The sequence below is a fragment of the Perognathus longimembris genome, chromosome 5, assembly GCF_023159225.1.
Source record: "Perognathus longimembris pacificus isolate PPM17 chromosome 5, ASM2315922v1, whole genome shotgun sequence".
In the NCBI taxonomy this organism is placed as follows: Eukaryota; Metazoa; Chordata; class Mammalia; order Rodentia; family Heteromyidae; genus Perognathus; species Perognathus longimembris.
Genome location: NC_063165.1, coordinates 57,309,237 through 57,327,675, shown reverse-complemented (window position 1 = coordinate 57,327,675; position 18,439 = coordinate 57,309,237). Strand labels below are relative to the sequence as shown.

General features: G+C 37.5%; 1 protein-coding gene across 6 annotated transcripts in view; it reads left to right on the top strand.

Annotated features, from left to right (window-relative positions):
* Tp63 (tumor protein p63) overlaps positions 1-18,439 on the top strand; it is a 205,248-nt gene that overhangs the window by 160,509 nt on the left and 26,300 nt on the right. For 4 of the 6 annotated variants that reach the window (XM_048346957.1, XM_048346958.1, XM_048346961.1 and 1 more), the window contains 4 exons: positions 14,094-14,280; positions 16,141-16,256; positions 17,184-17,293; positions 17,971-18,107. In XM_048346957.1, the coding sequence (XP_048202914.1) occupies positions 14,094-14,280; positions 16,141-16,256; positions 17,184-17,293; positions 17,971-18,107 (550 nt within the window). The remainder of the gene's footprint in view (positions 1-14,093; positions 14,281-16,140; positions 16,257-17,183; positions 17,294-17,970; positions 18,108-18,439) is intronic. The other 2 variants (XM_048346959.1, XM_048346962.1) reach the window with 1 other exon arrangement.

The following is an 18,439-nucleotide window of genomic DNA, read 5'->3' as shown; positions in this document are numbered from 1 at the left end:
AGAAAGAACGTATCAAAGTGCATAGAGTATAAATCATATTCAATTCATGTCACCTTTTGGATTTTTTATACATCATGCATGACTCTTTTTATATCTGTCTTTTCACCTGTGGCCAGTTTTCATGCTATTAAATTATGAACCTAATGCTGGTATATGCTGTGGTTCTCTGTTATATGCTTATCTTCGAGATGTAGATGTTTATTCATAATTTGGCTTGTGTACTAAAATCTGTAATTGGAAAGTAAACAATTGAGTTGTTTTTCTTCCATGAATTTAGGAAAATGGTATTAAGTAATTGATGTTCTAAAAAGAATTTCACTGTGAACATATTGTGTATGTGTCTGTGTAGAGAGAAAGAGAGAGAGAAAGAGAATGTGCTTGGAAGATAGTAGTTGCAATATTTACAATCCCCTGTCCATGAAAATATGTTTAGAAGGTTCAAGTTTTCTCAATAACCTCCTCGGATTCTGAACCCAGCAAGCATTAACAAATCAATTCTTCTTATATTCATGCTTTATATCCTGTCATTGGTCATAAATATTTGTATATATTAATCTTTCCCAAATGAACATGTTATTTGGTATCTCTTCCTATCCTAACATGTAGTATAATAACCTGAACACAGCAGGGGCTCCATCAATATATAGGGAAATATCATGATATGTATGTATATGGTATGCATATATGTATGTAAGTACCCTGAATTTGAACCTAGTGTTCTACCCATTTATAATGGGAAAATAGTTTACCCATTTTGGCCTCTAATTCTGACTCTTTGTTGACAAGAGGGGACAAAGATAATTCTCACATAGTTTTAGCCAAGAAGTAGATAGGCTATATTAAAGTTCTCTATAAACTGTTAAAGACTGTACAGATGTGTGAGTGAAGGCATCATTTATGGCAATTAGTATATGTTCTGACATTTGTGTTTTCAATACATAGTGACCTATTTCTTCTTAACAGTGTATTTGTTCCTCTTCCATTACAAAGAGTATCCCACAGATACAAATTACCATTATTGGAATAGAGGCTGCTTTTGGAGTGGACATGCAAATGAAACTCTAAACCAAGCAACACTTTTTTAAAAGCAGTCAGTGATAATGTGTTTGGTGTTATCTTGCCTGAGCCATTACACAGGAATAAAGCTGTAAATGCCTGCAGCAATGAATGGTTTTTCAGTGTGTTCCTATTAGGAGTGGTGCAGCTCTCATTAGGAACTAGAGACTTAAGAAGTGTTTATAATGAGTCATTTTAAAAGACAAGAGAAGAACATATGTAATGGAGTAGACACTAACTTTCAACGGTGGCATCTAGGGAGAAGACACCTACTAAGGACTCCTTCTTTGAGTATAAAGCTTTCTCTTGTTCTGGAATACAGATGCATCCTTGTGTTTAGTGAAAGACCAGAGATCTGGACAGAGCCTTATGAGCAAATGGTGCCACTTTGCTCAGCTAAGGGCAAACTGAAGAAGGATCAGAGACAGCAGATTTGGGCCCAGAAACAAAGACAAGAGTAGTGGTAGTAGCTCTAGGCTTTTTATTTTTTTAAAGGAACAGTGTGTGCTCTCAGGGTGCTGAGGGGAAGGATAATACTTTTGGTTACATTGAGGGTAAATGATGGCTAACATCTAAAGGAATGCCCCCTAGTTGGATGCTGCTTTTATAGGTAGTTGCCCTATCTTGTCTTCTGGAGAGAGGCAGAGACAGAGACAGAGTGAAAGAAAGAGAAGAGTGCATGCATATCAACACATCCATAAAGATTTCTTATCTGTCCCTGAGCCTCTACCATCAGATGCCATCTTCTTAAAGAAAAGAGGTACTTGTATGTTTTATAGTAAAATAATTGTGGGATTAGAAATTAGAAGGCATGGGCTCCAATCTTGTCTTCCTGATAATTTCTTGTGTCATTATTTCTTTCCCTCTGCAAGAATGTGCTCAATGGAGGTTAATGGGTGAGTGTTCTTTGTCCACCAGGGTTCCTGCTACAATTTTCACTCCATGGATACTTGTTCTCCACTTATGGGTGAGAAATAGCCATGTTTCGGTGATTGAGGGATAAGGAGCATACCATGTGAGGCAATCAGGAATGTTCTTTGCAGTTGTTTGATCAGAATTGAGGCAACAAAACTCTTGGTGTTCCTACCACTACACTTATTGGTTTCAATATGGCTTTCAGTATTTGAACTCTTTATTAATAAACAGCAAAATCAACTCACTACAGCCTTCCACTTAGTTTTATGACTGTGACTTTGGTAAGCATATAAAGGTAATCACATCTACTGAGCACCTGCTGTGTTCCAAACACTGACAAATGCCTTCCAAAATCTGCTTAGAGAAGGTACCTGTGAACACAATTTCTCATATAGGGTTTACACAATGGAGGCAGGATATTTTATCCTTCAGGGGCTGTAAAATTCTAATCAAATCTTACTAGCTTTCCAAAGTCAAATCCTCAGGCAACTAGAATAGAGTGCCAGGCTCTAATCCCACCCCTTTCCGAGGACAGAGCAAACAGGCTGTCCTCCAGCCTTCCTGGCAGTGCCCTTGTACAAAGGTCCCCAGAGGTCCCAGGGCACATTCCTGTCTGCAGAGGAGGTGTTGCTGCTTCATGATGCAGTGTAAGTGTCTCCCCAACCCCCCACCTGCCTGGCCCATGGGCTTTCTCTGGTCTTCACAGTAAGCAGGTAGCAGACAGCCCACCTGCCTGATGTCAACATCTGTGGGTGAGGCCCCAGGAAGAATGTGCCGCTCCCAGCCTTAGCTCAGGTAATTAATCCCCACAACTGACAGGTGGCAACAGGCGGCCCTTTGGCTGGGGCCGTCAGGAAAAGTGCTTGGAGGAAGGATTTTTTAAAAAAAACTATCAAGAGCACAATTCGTACATGTCTGGCAGCTAGACGGCTGTGGCAGGAAGGGAGGTGGGGAGGAGAAATAAATACCTTGCCAGAAGCCTGTGGGGCCCATTTGAGGATCTGCGCTTACCTGATCCCATAGATTCCAACAGGATATGATGGCCTGGAAGCTGTTTGCAAGCTCACTTGCAAAGTTCCCAACATCTGCCATAGATTCAGTCTTGAGGTGGAAAGCCCAATGTATGAATCAAGAGGTTTGGGCAGGAAAGAGGAAATGACTTGCCACTGAAGATGTGGGAAGTCAGTTAGTTGTCAGGAATATCATTTAGAAAAGGAAAATAAAGAGGCACTAGATATTTTAGGATAGCAAGAAAGCAGATTATGATAATGATAGAATTTTACAGCCCCTGAAGAATAAAATATCCTGCCTCCATTGTGTAAACCCTATATGAGAAATTGTGTTCACAGGTACCTTCTCTAAGCAGATTATGATAGGCTTTGAACTTGATAATTGCTAAAATGCTATTCACAGATTTTTCATAACAGCCTTGCACTTGACCTTTTTCTTTCTCTCCTTCCTTCCTTCCTTCCTTCCTTCCTTCCTTCCTTCCTTCCTTCCTTCCTTCCTTCCTTCCTTTCTTTCTTTCTTTCTTCCCTTCTCTCTTTTTATTTCTTGCCAGTCCTGGGGTTTGGCCTGAGCACTGTCCCTGACTTTTTTTGCTCAAGGCTAGCACTCTACCACTTGAGCCACAGTGACACTTCTTGCTTTATGCATGGGCTTCATGCATGCTAGGCAAGCATTCTACCACTAAGCCACATTCCCAGCCCCTGACCTTTATATTTCTTGTCAAGTGTTATTTGAAGTAGTACAAGCCACATCTTATCTCTTGAAATCCTTTGAATTCTTTGCAAATAGGAACCATAAATTAGAACTCTGTCTGGAATTTCTTGTTAGTGAATGGTGGCTATTTTATAGATTGTAAATCTAATTGTATTTCCTTTTGTATTTTTTTTTCTGCTGGTGTCAGGATTTGAACTGATGAACTAGAACTTCCTGGGTTTGCCTGCTTGTCTGGTTCTGTAACACTTGAGCCACACCCCAAAAGGCCTTTTGGCTGATTATTGTAGAAGCATATCTTGAGAACTTTGTTGCCTGGTTGGCTTCATACCACAGTACTCTAGATCCCAGCCTCCTGAGTAGCTAGAGTTACAGGTGTGAGCCACCAGCACCTCGTTTCTTTTATATTAAAAAAATGAATCCAAATGCATTTAGAGGAGCAGAAGTAAAGTTAGACCCATGCACTGATTGAGGTATTTAAAATGTGTTAATTTTTTTCCATATTCTTCAGATCCAGCCATTCTTTATCAATGAAGAAACATGCCATAAATGTTAATAGGCCATGGCTGCATCTGGTTTAATAAGTTAAGGTTAATTACTTTGTGGTCAAACATCCAATAAATCATAATGTGCATAGTTTTACATTAAAAGAGAATTTTAAAACATTCCCTTGGAATATTATAGCCTACCAGAGATGGGTTGATCTGGAATTGTTAAATTAGGATGATTTTGACATTGGCTTGTATGGTTAGTTGCTACCCTTAAGAGATATAATTATTGACTTATTTATTTCATAGGGTATCAGTTCATCCATATTTAATTCAATATGTGCATGTATACACATAAGGTGTTCTCTTTTCTGGGAGAGATTGAAAGAAGTGAAGGTTTTATTTATTTTGTTTTTAATGCAGTAGGGAGAAAGAATCTTGAATGTACTTTGACAAAAAGAAGCTGTTGAAAAATTATGCAGGTGTGTACTGATATTAACTGGCATCTCTATGCATTGTGATACACAATTACCAGTCTGGCAGCCAAGAGCATATAATATAGAATGTCACTGAGGCAGGTGGTAAGGACAGAGTCCTAGTCACAGGAATGCTTTTTTCTCTTTGCTATTTGCAGCATATTATTAGTAAAAGAACTAAATTTGCTCTTGCTTTTCAAAATACCCTGGAATCATTTTATTTGAACATGATATTTAGCTTTAAGCAGCTCACCTTCTCAATATACTAAACCTCCTCCCTTCCATTCCCATACAAAACAAAGCTTAAGCAAAGCTTGCTTTTCCATTTTGTGAAGAGTATTGTATAGCAAGCAAGAGTTTAGTTCATTTAAGTTTTCAGACACTTGTCTTCCATGCCACTGAAGACATACTTTGTTCATTTTGATATTTAAAACTGTCATGACTATGTATGAGGAAATTTGATTGAAGCACCAAAAAAGCTAAGACTCTTCTTTCTTGTTTGTGAGCTAGTGCTTCCTTGGAGTGAATATAACTAAGAACAAATACGGATTCCTGCTCTTTGTATATTTTTCTAATAAAAAAAAAACAAAACACCATTTTTTTTTTTGGCCAGTCCTGGGCCTTAAACTCAGGGCCTGAGCACTGTCCCTGGCTTCTTTTTGCTCAAGGCTAGCACTCTGCCACTTGAGCCACAGCGCCACTTCTGGACGTTTTCTGTATATGTGGTGCTGGGGAATCGAACCCAGGGCCTCATGTATAGAAGGCAAGCACTCTTGCCACTAGGCCATATCCCCAGCACCGAATAAAACACCGTTTTATTTTCTTCTTAATATATTACTTGACAATATAAAACACAAGACTGAGATTCTCTAAGAAGTTTGCATCAAACCATCAAAGAAAGCTGAGTGCTAGTGGCTCATGTCTGTAATCCTTGCTACTTGGGAAAGCAAGATCTAAGGATTGAGATTCAGTCTTGTCTCCAATTAACCACAAGGAAAGTCAGAAATAGAGGTGTAGTTCAAGTTGTAGAACTCTAGTCTCGAATAGAAATTGCTAAGCAAGAGTTCAAGACCTTGAGTTCAAGCCTAGTACTGGCACCCAAACAAACAATAGTAACCACATAGTCCATCACCAATAGTCATCTCACAAGCTTCTTGATTTCCTATCTAGGGATGATGAACTCAAATTCCAGAGAGGACCTTGTGCATGGCCTGAAATTCCTCACAAGTTCATGTTTATATTCATGACTCCTTTGGAGAAGCCAGTCACTTCAGACATAAATTATTTCAGATGTGCTTTCTTAGCAACTTGGTATAAGTGTTAAAGCCATCCATGTTATACATAGGGATCAACAATGGGTTACATGTCAAGATGGTTCAAAGTTATTGAGTGTTCATGAGAAAGTCTTATCTCCTTCCTGGGGTTTGGGTTTCTCATCTGTATATGAAGTCATTTAAATCAAATGATCTAGAAGCTTAAAGCCTTCTGATTTAACATCCTAAAATAATCTTAGCAAAGTTATCTTAAGCCTAAAAATGCCTTGAAATAGGGTGATTTGATTATAGAAACATAGACGCAAATCCTTGCTTTAAAATGTCAAGTTGTTTTCTACAGAAACCATGATGAAATTATGGCATGTGATGAAAACATTACCTTCACAGAAGAGTGCATGTCTGAATTCAGTCCCTTGGTGCCTAGATTTAGATGCGCTACTAATTTGTCTCCATTTCATGTTTAGAAATCATATTTTTAGAAATCACGTTTTCCAGAGATGTCTTCTAAACTAAGCCTTCCATTTTTTCTTTTTCTTTTTTAACTTTCTCTCCTTTTTCTTCAGAAGCCACATTGTAGTTCTAGAAATTGCTTATTTAGTGTCAGAGTTTCCTTTAGACATGTTTCTTTAGAGCAAAGAGTGCTCCTGGCTCCCTGATACCCACACAGTACTGGAGATGAAACAAAGGCTCAGTAAATATTTGTTGATGAACAAAATTCACCTCTAGACCTCAGTTTTATATGTGAATTAGAAAAAAAGGAACCGACAAAATAATTTCTAAATAAATTTCAAACATATTCAGTGTTCTCTGTCTTCTAAAACCTTATATCCAGCACACCTTTACAGGTGAGAGCTGTTCTTACCAAATTAATTCATCAAAAAAATTTTTTTAAAACTTAACAATCTTTGCTAGGTTGATTCTATTATTGATTCATGCCATTTCAAGGCAATTTTAGATGAAAATATCATTGCTAAGTGTTTCTAGGATGTTAAATCAAAAGGCTGGGCAGGTACCTTAACAGTAAAGCAGAAGCTTGGCATATCAATGGTACTGGATTCAATTCTTGGCAACAAAAAAAATAAATTAAAAACTTAAAAAGTAACCTCTCTGTATAGCAGTTTGACAATAAAAATTAAAAAAAAAACTTAAGAAAATATCCTGTTAGTTAAATAAGACACTTGAGTATCTATCACAACTTTAATATTTCTCCATATTGTCTCAAATATTTTTATTAAGTAAAATACTGGAGGTAAAACTAAAGTTTCCCTGCAGTCTTATCTTGTGCCCCTCTTTCTTCCCAACTATTAAAATGAAAGAGATACATCTGTGTACAAGAATATGGTCAACTTTGGAAATTGTATGAAGTAAAAAGAGAATACTGCTAAGCATAAATATTGGACGATGTAACAGGCAAATTTTGAAGTTACAAAATTGTAAGTTATTGGGGCTGGGAATATGGTTTAGTGATAGAGTGCTTTTCTAGCATGCATGAAGCTCTGGGTTCGATTACTCAGCACAACATATACAGAAAAAGCCAGAAGTGGTACTGTAGCTGAAGTGGTAGAGTGCTAGCCTTGAGAAAAAAAGAATTCAGGGACAGTGCTCAGGCCCTGAATCTAAGTCCCAAAATGGAAAACAAAAAAATGTAGGACATTTAAGAATATAGAGGTATATATTTCAAACATATGGAAGTGGGTAAGCCAAATTCATGTAAACAAATGAATCAGTTTTTTTTACACCATTTGGAACTTACTAATTAGCAGATAAATCAGCTATACAGAATTCATTACACATGGTTAATCCTCAAGCTTCAACAGACTTATTATTCGGTGAATTGTCCTCTGCAAATTGAAATAACGTTTCACAGTGCACCCCATATTAGTTATGCTACATTAAACACTATGTGAAGAATCTTAGAAATATGAGGCTTTGGGAATAATCTTAATATGCAGCTTTTATGTCAGTTTTTGCCGTTGACCAAGGATTTTCATACCCACTACTTTTTCACATTGATAGATATATGTTACACTTTTTTTCTATTTTTATATTAATGAATGGTGAGTGACTGTAGAATAGGACAGGGAATAAAAGAAGAGACAGCATTTCAATCTCATGTTTTGATTTCTAATCCAGTAATTGTTGCCTACAATTGCTGGAATTTTTTTTTCTGGCTTTGGGAATTGAGTTTTTTTCTCTTTCACATAAAATTGGCCTATTAGTCCCAATGTTACCTTATTTATTCTATTTGTCTAGAGTGAAAACTACATTTTTTTCTCTATTTATCCATACCTTCATTGACTAGGACATGTTTTAGTTGCCAGATAATAGAAAAATCTCCACTTGAAAACTAGCTGATTCATTCTGCTTTGGTTATAGAAAAGGGGTAAGCAACTAGCTGCCATTGTTTTTATAAGCATCGTTTGTTCTAAATAGTAATATTCCTGGGATGTATTTGTGCTTCATTGCATAACTTTCATAACAAAAATAAGAATACTACATTTTACCAAGCCCATGTGTCTCTTCCATCTTTCCATTTCTTTTCATGGCCTTAGTTTTGGTTCTCTTCACTTCGTACTTGGATAGCTCCTTCTGGATTCCCTCTGCTTCCCACTTTCCTCTAGCTTTGTATTTCTCATTAGATAGAACTGCTCCGTTCTTTCCTCTGCCTTAGAGTTGGTGGTATCTTCTGTTATGGTTTACTTTTTCTGAAATCTGAGTCTCCTGAGAATCTGCTGTCTTCCTGGACTAGCTTCATGGCTGTCTGCTCTGCTTCTCCACATTTCCGAGCACAGTGCTATTTCCCCATGGTTAACATAACTGTAGTTTCACTCAGGTTATTTTCTCCTCATGTAAAGCCTATGCCGGCCTCTGGGTTCTCTTGTTCATCCTTTTTTGGATGCATAATCCAGCTGATGAATGATGACATCCTGAGCGACTTAGTTGCAATGCTATTACCACTGGGAAATTCAGTACTGCTATGACAGTTTTTCTTCTCCACTTTAGTTGAATATGTTTATGTTTTCTCTTTCCCTCCTATCCCCAGCCAATCTATCAGCAAATCTGGCTAACATTTATTTGGAAACCAGTTGCTTTTTACCACTTCCATTACTGTCTCCAACCTCTCTCATTTTTTCATATGATTGCTGCAGTTGCTTTATGACTGTTCCTGTTTCCAACTTTGCTTCATGAAGTCTGTCCCTCGTGTGACAATTAGAATGATTCCATTCAAAGAAAAAGTTCTCAATGGATTTTTCTTTATATTAGTTAAAAAATTCCTTTTCCTAAATTGGAGATAAAAACAAAAAAGATAACATAACTATAAATAAAACAAAAATAATCAAACATAAAATAAAAAGAAAAAGAAAAACTAGATAACATACACTACTTGCTCAGACATCTCTGATGGTTTTGATTTCACATCTAAGAAAGCTCAGAGCTTTATTCTGGACTATCAGGCCTGATATGACGAAGACAGATATTCTCTGACCTTGGATATTATCCCTTCCTACCATACCACAGCCTTTGCTTATTGTTCTCCAGATGCCTCATAGCCATGATGGGCACACTCAACCATCTATGTTCAAAATACTAAAGCACCTACCAAAAAGAAAAAAAGAGCTACTAGAAATCATAATTAAATTTACCAGATTAATAGGACACATGGCTAAATTATAAAAATCAATGTTTTTATATACTAATAAAATTTGCATTTTGAAATAGAACAAAATGGAAGAACTCAGCCTGATTTAAAGTCTACAAAATTAAAAGTAATAAAACAATCACATTAAAGAGATATGTTTCATATAGGGATAAATATAGATCAACAGAAGAGAGTATCCAGAGATAGACCTGAACAAATGGTCTAATCTATTTTCAAAACAACAAGGGAAGTGATGCCAATAAAGGTGGTATGAAAGCAATTGGGTATCTGTTAAAAGGGGGGGAAAACAAAACATACAAACAAAAACAAGTACCAGTGACTTATACCAATAATCCCAGATACTCTGGAGGCTACAAACTGAAGACTCCATACAATAAAAAGAATAAATTAGGATTTTAGACAACCTTAAGTCAATATTGGGAAGCAAATTAGAGGTAAAGTAAGAAATCCGAGGGAAAGAGGGTAGAGGGGGAGTCTGTATGTGTTCAAATGTGTAGTCTTTGCTGACATGATCATCGGTGTATTTAAAAACCTTGATGCAAGTCAGCTTCCTATTTTGGCCATCCTGCAGAATCCTGAAAAACTGGAAATGATGACAATGCTATGGAAAAGAATGTGGCAAAGTCTAAGGAATTATTAATACACTCTACAGTTCAGGGAGACAGAATTTAGTACTGGAAAAATATTAAATGCCACCACAGACCTGATTTGCCACCAGTGAGGCAAGTAAAGGAGCAAAGAACTGGTTTTGTAAAGAATGGAGCCTGCCAGTTAACTCCATCCCCTCTAATCAGTGAACAGAGGCCTTGTAATTGAATCAGAAGCAATAAATGTAATAAATTCTGGCTCCTGCCAGGTATTTCGATCTGGTTAAATATGAAATTCTCATTGTTAATGTTGAAGAATTTAAAAAGTACCATATCAGATGCATTCTAGCTGGAAGGACTATCTCAATTGCCCTGACAGAAGACAGGAAAAACAGGACTATTCCAGATAGAATAGTACATTATGTGGGATAAATGTGCCATTGTATTTAAGAAGCTTGTGTTGCCAACTTTGTTTGGGTAGGACATGGAGGGTAAATTGGGGTAAGTGAAGAAAAACTCTCGGGTATTGAGAGGGCAAGAGCTAGAGAGGGTCAGAACAAGTTCTTAACAAACCACATTAAAAAGCCATCCAGAAGTACATCCAAGAGCCATATCAGAAGTACAACAAGCAGTGTTCTCCAAGCCCAGCCAGGCTTTCTTCCTAGCCCAAGATTTTTTCCATTTCTATCACTTGCTTACTCTCCTTGTCACTAAGTCGGCAAATATTATACTAAGAAATTGTCTACATAGAGCACTTCTGAGTTGCATGTCAGAGTTAGACAAGGCAGTCTACATGTTTCCTTCATCTAGAAAAGACCCAGGGTGTTGAAAATTAGAGAACTGTAAAAATTCAAATGTTTCCACTTTTGTAAGAGAATGGAGACTCCTCAGTGGTTTGACCTCAGGCAAATCCTCCCTGTCCTTTAATTTTCTTATCTATAAAAGGGGGATAATAATTTGGGTCTATTATCTGTTATCGCAATTCTGAAATCTAGAAGCTAAAAGCCAAAAATCTGGTTTTTATTTAGAAGTTCATGGGTGCACTCACTTGGTGAATTGCAACCTGAAACCATGAGGTGCTGCAGTCAGTTTCCCAGTTAGTGTATTTATAAATTTTACAGATAAGTTTATGTTTGAGTATGAAGGGACTTAGTAATCCTGGATGTGTTTATGATTCGTGCCATATGAACTTTACCTCATTTCTCAGTTCTAAACTAGTATGGATGCTGAAACTTCTGGCTCCAGGAGTTTCAGATAAGAGGTTGGGGACCTGTAATACTTTGATTACAGTATTGTGTGAAAACCGACTTTCTAATCACAGAACTAAGTGAATGATGAAACTGTTATTACTGGTCATTATTTAAGCTCAAAAATTTTGTTCCCCATCTATTCCTAAGATTTCACAAGGATTAGTTCTCTAACAATAACAAAATTTATTGTTAGGACTTTGGTTCTTTAGTCTGTCAAATTTGACTTATAGTATATTAATTATTGCAAAGGAATGCTTCTTGTAAGAAACTAATTTACTCAGAACATTTATTCTCTTCCTAGCCATCTTTATGTACTTGGAAGGATGCCTTAATTACCTGTAAGTTTTGCTGACAGACGTACTATTTTTAGTTACTTTTCCTGAGTTTTATTTTATGAAACTCAAGATTAAAACATATATTTTTTCCCAAGTAAAACACAAATGAATATGCTTATTTCCTTGGAGTTCACATTAAAGTGAGCTCTTAATATTCCTAAAACAATGTCTTTGTTAGTGAAGTCATTATTTAAATGCAAAAGAGTAAAACTATTCATCTACATTTCATTCAGTGTTTTCCAAATTTTATTTCTGTGATTGTTTTTTGGCATGCTTCCTTTTCTTCAAGCTATGTAAAACCCTTTTTACTGTATTTAATCCTTGGCCTGTGGGCAGGCAGGACTGATTTTGCAATGTTCTTCTAGAAGTAGGTAAGTTTTAATGAAAATTTCCTACATTGAAAAATTTGGAAGAAATAAAATGATGACTTTTAAGTATTACATTTCAAAAGGAAGATATAAAACAGTCATTTTAAACAAAGTGGTATTTTTTTATACTGTAGGATGTTTGTCTTATTTCAAAATTTGTTTGGTACTCTGAACCTCCCTCCCAGGTCTTTGCCTGACAGGATGGCACTGTCAATTGGTGCCTGAAGTTTGCAGTGTGTTTACCTTTTGTTTGGGCATGGGTTACTAGGTGCTCCACTCTTGGCCACAACCTACAATGTTCCAGTGGTTTCACCTTAGTATCTGAGTAGGAATGCAGAAAAGATGCATTGACAAAGAGAGCAGGGATGATGAGGTTCAATATAAAATAAGAATTCAGATGTTGAGAGGTGATGAGGAAAAGTAGCATAGGAGGTGTGTGTGTGTGTGTGTGTGTGTGTGTGTGTGTGTGTGTGTGTGTGTGTTTGAGGGGGGGATTGGTTTAAGGTGTCACACTTTGTGCATCCTACTTTTCTAATTCTGCAAATACCCAACCACAGCCAACATCTTTCTGAAGGAAGAAAGGATGGAGAGAAAGCTTCATTCCATTGTGAATGTTGAAAATATCCACATGTGGTTCCTTTGGTGCTATGGTGAGCTGTGTGACCTTAGGTTTGCCATTAGAGGAGTATTGCATCAAGCCACCCCTTTCAGGTCTTACATTCTCTGGCACTGTGATGTCAGGATATAAGCACAGTCGATGGGCCAGGAAGGTCTTACAGAACCTCTTTCCTCCATGTACTCAATCTGACCAAAGCACCTGAGCACTCTGTGTCTCTGAAGTATGATAAAGATAAAGTTTTGTGGGGTTTTTTTTGCTTTCCATAATACTGTTGTCAACTTTTTTTTTTCAAAATTTTATTACCAAACTGATGTACAGAGAGGTTACAGTTTCATACGTTAGGCACTGGATACATTTCTTGTACTGTTTGTTACCTTGTCCCTCATACCCCCCTCTCTCTTCCCCCTTTCCCTTTCCCCCCATGAGGTGTTCAGTTCACTTAGACCAAACAGTTTTGCAAGTATTGCTTTTGTAGTTGTTTGTCTTTTTTTACCCTGTGCTTCTCAATTTTGGTATTCCCTTTCAATTTCCTAGTTCTAATACCAGTATACACGGTTTCCAATATGCTCAGATAAGATTACAGAGATAGGGTAGGTACAACCACAGGAAGGTGATACAAGAACATCATCAATAATAGAAGCTACAGATACACATGGGACGTTGAAAGTAGTTACAACTGTGATATAACAATCGTTTCCATACATGGAGTTCATTTCACTTAGCATCATCTTATGTGTTCATAAGGGTATAGCTCTAAACATAAAAATCCATTCATGGTTTGTTTATCATCACTCCAAGTATGAAAGAAGTTTTGCATTTATTTCTGGTAATCAGTAAAGTTATTTGTGGTGCTATTATTTTTTATATCTTTCTGGACCTGTTTTATTATCTTAAAGAAAAGATAATAGGTAAACTAGGCACTGATGGCTCATGCCTGTAATCCTAACTACTCAGTAGACTGATATCTAAGTATTACTGTTGCCAAAGCCAGCCTAGGCAGAAAAGTCCTTGAGTCTTTAATGACCAAGCAATCAGAAAAAGCTGCAAGTGGACATGTGGCTCAAGTGGTAGGACTCCAGCCTTGAGGGAAAAAGCCAAGTGAAAATTTGAAACCCTGAATTCAAGTCCTCCCATCTAGTAGGAAATAATGACATAAATGTACTATCTTTTAGAAAAGTAGACTTTTATGGTATCTGTTTGACTAATACAATTGCCAGATGTCATATGATTATTGACTGATGATTAACACATACATATAAAGACTGTAAAAATTAGAGGTAATTTCATTGTCCTAATTTGTAAAAGTATCTCCTGTTGGCTCTCTCCTGGGCATTTTTCTAAACAGTATTCCACAGAGCTGAAGAAGCTATACTGCCAAATCGCGAAGACATGCCCCATCCAGATCAAGGTGATGACCCCTCCTCCCCAGGGCGCTGTTATCCGTGCCATGCCTGTCTACAAGAAAGCTGAGCATGTCACTGAGGTGGTGAAGCGGTGCCCCAATCATGAGCTGAGCCGAGAATTCAATGAGGGTAAGGACAATTGGAATGTATAACTGGTCCATTGAAGGTTAGGATCCTGTGAGCATTATTTTCTGATGCCTACCTACCTGATATCAGCTTAGTCTGCCAGTTTAGCTGAGGGAGTATCCAAAATAATGTTACATAAGTATGTGGCTTTCACAATGGTTCAAATATTTAATTAATGTTTTAAGATGAGAAGGCATAAACCTAATAATATGGGAACTATTCTGTCCAGCCAAGAATATGACATCCTTTAGTTTGATTGCTTTCCCTGGAGTAATTTTGCAAGTGTGTTGAGAGCTAAAGAAAAAGAGGAAGGGACAAAAAAGAAAGAATCAGAAAAATTAAAGAAGGAAGTGGGAAGAAAAAAAGGAATGAGAAAGCAAACGAGTGTATGTAGAAGACCTAGAACCTAGGCTGGGACAGTCCAATGAAGGGCTAGGTTTAGAGAGGTGTCTGGAAAGTTGCTTTTAATCTCCCGTCTTATGTATGAACTAAATCCAGTCTTCTAAGCCTCTAAGCCTCAGCCTCAGACCCATCAACTTTGCAGACGATTTTACTGTGTAAAAGATTTCTGTTAGATATCAAATTGTGGTTTCAAGAAAAGGTATGAAGTATAAAGTAACAGAACTTATGACAGGAGAAAGCATGAACAATCATCACTGAATAATGAGTTCTCTACAAATGTTTCATAGGAAATATTATAAATGCAAATATTGTTAGGTAGGTAGTATATATACATATTGAGCATGTAATAGATGATACACACAATGACAAATGTGAACAGATACTTACAAGAAGGGAATAAAGTCCCAGTTCTGCTTAGCACAAGGATGTTTTTCACTGACTTCTCATTCTTGTCTACATGTATGCTTAGCTGCACCCTAGTGACCTGCTTTTTACTTATAAATATACCATAAACTCATAACCCAATTTAGGGAATTGGGACCACTTTGTACAACTATTTAATAACTTAAAAATTGTTTAAAAGAGTACCCTATGTAGATAGGCATCATTAGCAGTTTACCTCAGTGTGTATTTCATTTTTAAAATGTTTTCTCATTTATATTACATAATAGTTATTTGTATTTTTATACAAACAGATTATGCTTTAGAGAACATCTTTATATACATAGTTCCTTTTTACTTTTTAACTATTATTGAATAGTTCTCATAAAATTAGATTATATACCCAAAGGTTAATAATAGGTTTGCATCTTCAGATTCTTGGAAGAGTTTCTTTGGGAGCATTGCCAAATATCACAGTTTTGCAAGACTTTGCCTAATCTCTTTTTAAAACTTGCACCCATTTTCTTGTCCCCTACCTGGAACTATTTCAGCATAGAAAATCCAGAAATTATTGTTATCTTTATAACCAAAGGAAGATCTAAAGATGGAAAAGGAGAAAAGAAAAAATAAGGTGAAAGTCATGATTTTGTGATCTGCTGCTGCTTATTTAGTATTTTGCCAAATTTGGGGGTGATATTTTTTTCTCAAATTTATTTTTAAAAAATTAACTTGGTTATTAATTTCTTCAATATTCCACGGAATTTTCCAGAATGTGTTCCCTGCAAGAGGTCAGATATGTGGTCATGAGTTCTATAAAAGCTTAAATTGTTAACTTTATACACCAAAGCATAGATGAGGACTATGGTCTTAATATAGATTTTCATTGCAGCCCCTTGCTCTTAGTATAAAAGATCTGCTCTCTTCCAATATGATAGCTGTTCCTTTTCTCCAAGGTGCAATTTATCTCCATTATGCAGACTATTTCCTTGTCCAGAGTACACTCTGTCTATGCAACTTCATTTGGTTTTATCCTCAGAGTAAATACATAAATGAACCATTTTGTTTCTTTCTGTTCTGCAGGACAGATGGCTCCTCCTAGTCATTTGATCCGAGTAGAAGGGAACAGCCATGCCCAATATGTAGAAGACCCCATCACAGGAAGGCAGAGTGTACTGGTACCTTATGAGCCACCTCAGGTAAAATAAATACATAAACATAAGAGACACACAGTCTGACTGGTAGGCTTGAGATATAATTCGTTTTGGTGTCTGAGATGTTATCAGTGTTTATCACTGGGTTAGTCTTTGTCATCAAATATGTGACTTGTAGACATTTTTCTTTTCCTTTTCCACATGCCTCCTCTTACAGGCATCTAAATGCATAGTGAATTTACTGGTAATGTAACTCTGTGTCCCCAGACCCATGGAAATAAGATTTATCCATGGCATACTTTAAGCCAGCTAACAATTGATTGAATGGTGGATTGGTCTGTAAATGGGAGAGTTTACCAGACATCTCTGAGCTCAGGCTTCACCAAACACAATGGCAAATGCGTAAATCTACAGCGGAAAGCACAGTAGTAAGGTAGAAAGTACATGGGAGTAATAAGACCGAAGTTTTGTGTTTGGTGGCTCTGTGGATCTTTAGCATGTGACTGTCCCTCACGGGGCTTCAGTGGCTGTACTAACAAATAACTTAATCAGATGGTTTAATTCTAAGGCCCTTTTAGCCCCAGGCTTTTATTTGTGGCAGTGTATATTCAAATTGATGTCCTGCTGGTTTCTATCTATATAAGGAAACTATCCTTGAGGTGGTGTTGCTACTTTGGGCAACCTTTTTTAGCTCTCCATTTTCAGTGCACTTCATTATGTGGTAGAATTTATTTGAATTGAATAATGTAGATCAGTCTACAAAAGAACAGAGTCAAAGTTCAACGCTCCGTTTAAGCCTATTTCCAGTTTTCCAGAAAGCCCAAGGCAAAGGGGTCCACTGTGGAATTCACAGTATATCTTCCTAGCAGGATAACATCCCATTAGAAGTGGACTACTTCAAAAGAGAGAAGAACTAAGAGGGAAGAACCTCAACTCAAGCCATCATTAACAAGTGTTCTCTTTTGTACTCAGGTTGGCACTGAATTTACCACTGTCCTGTATAATTTCATGTGCAACAGCAGCTGTGTCGGCGGGATGAACCGTCGTCCAATTTTAATCATTGTTACTCTGGAAACCAGAGAGTAAGTGTTCTGTGGAGTACTCACATTCAACTATCACAGAAGCAGGGCAAAAGAAATTGTGTCTCTTGTAGCTTTATCTTTAACTTGGCATGCACTAGAGAAAAACTGCCCTTGATTCTGTTTTTTTGTGCTTTAAATCCTTGCTGTAAACTCTTACATAAAAGATCTAAGAAGTGGAGACAGAAAAGGGTGGGTAAAAGTAGACAAAGGGAAAAAAAGCAAGAAAGAAAACCTGGAAAGGCGTAAAAGTCTCTTCATACCTGAATTCTTGACATTTGACTGGAATTGTTTCTGATCAGACAGTGTTTGTTTTCATGTGGCCCCAAGGCATTTAGCAGTTTCTTTGAGTGAGTCTGGGCTGCCTAAGGGGATTTGATTGGAGACATCCCCTGGCTTAACTCAAGTTTCCTTCAAAATATGTAGCTAAATACAGCTGCTCAGCTAATGGCTTGGAGGTTCTTTGCAGAACAAATGGAATGTTATTTACCAATATTGCTTGTGGCATGGAAGTGCTTTTGTGTGCTGCCAAGTTTTGGGGGTCCTTCCTCAGAGCAGCCATGTTGAAAGGGTGTTGGTAGTGGCCCACAGAAGCAAGAATAAAAGTGGGAAAACATTGAAGGAGGCCTCCAAAAATCCTATGATTTGAATCCTTTCTTCCCCAATTCTCTCATTCCTAGTGGGCAAGTCCTGGGCCGCCGTTGCTTTGAGGCCCGGATCTGCGCTTGTCCGGGAAGAGACAGGAAGGCAGATGAAGACAGCATCCGAAAACAGCAAGTTTCGGACAGTACAAAGAATGGTGATGGTACGAAGCGCCGTAAGTAGATGTAGTGGCCAAATGGGGCTGGGGTGAGTCTTCTCTCGAGATAGGGAGGCTACAGGAACTAGACAGGAGATACCAGATGATCTTAGCAGGAGAGCGGACTTGGGAGAATGGCCAGCATTAAAGGAGGCACTATACTGGATTCCAGGTGTGACCCCCCCCCATCCCAGCTCCACAAAGCCAATAGTCATTGTTGAGGATTTGTTTTGAATGTGAGGCTGCTCAAAGTGTGAGTTCTACACCCGTAGCATGAGCATCAGTGGCTCACTTTTTTGTAGGAGGATTGTCTTTGTTACTGTGGATCCTGAATTGCTATGGTTTCTAAT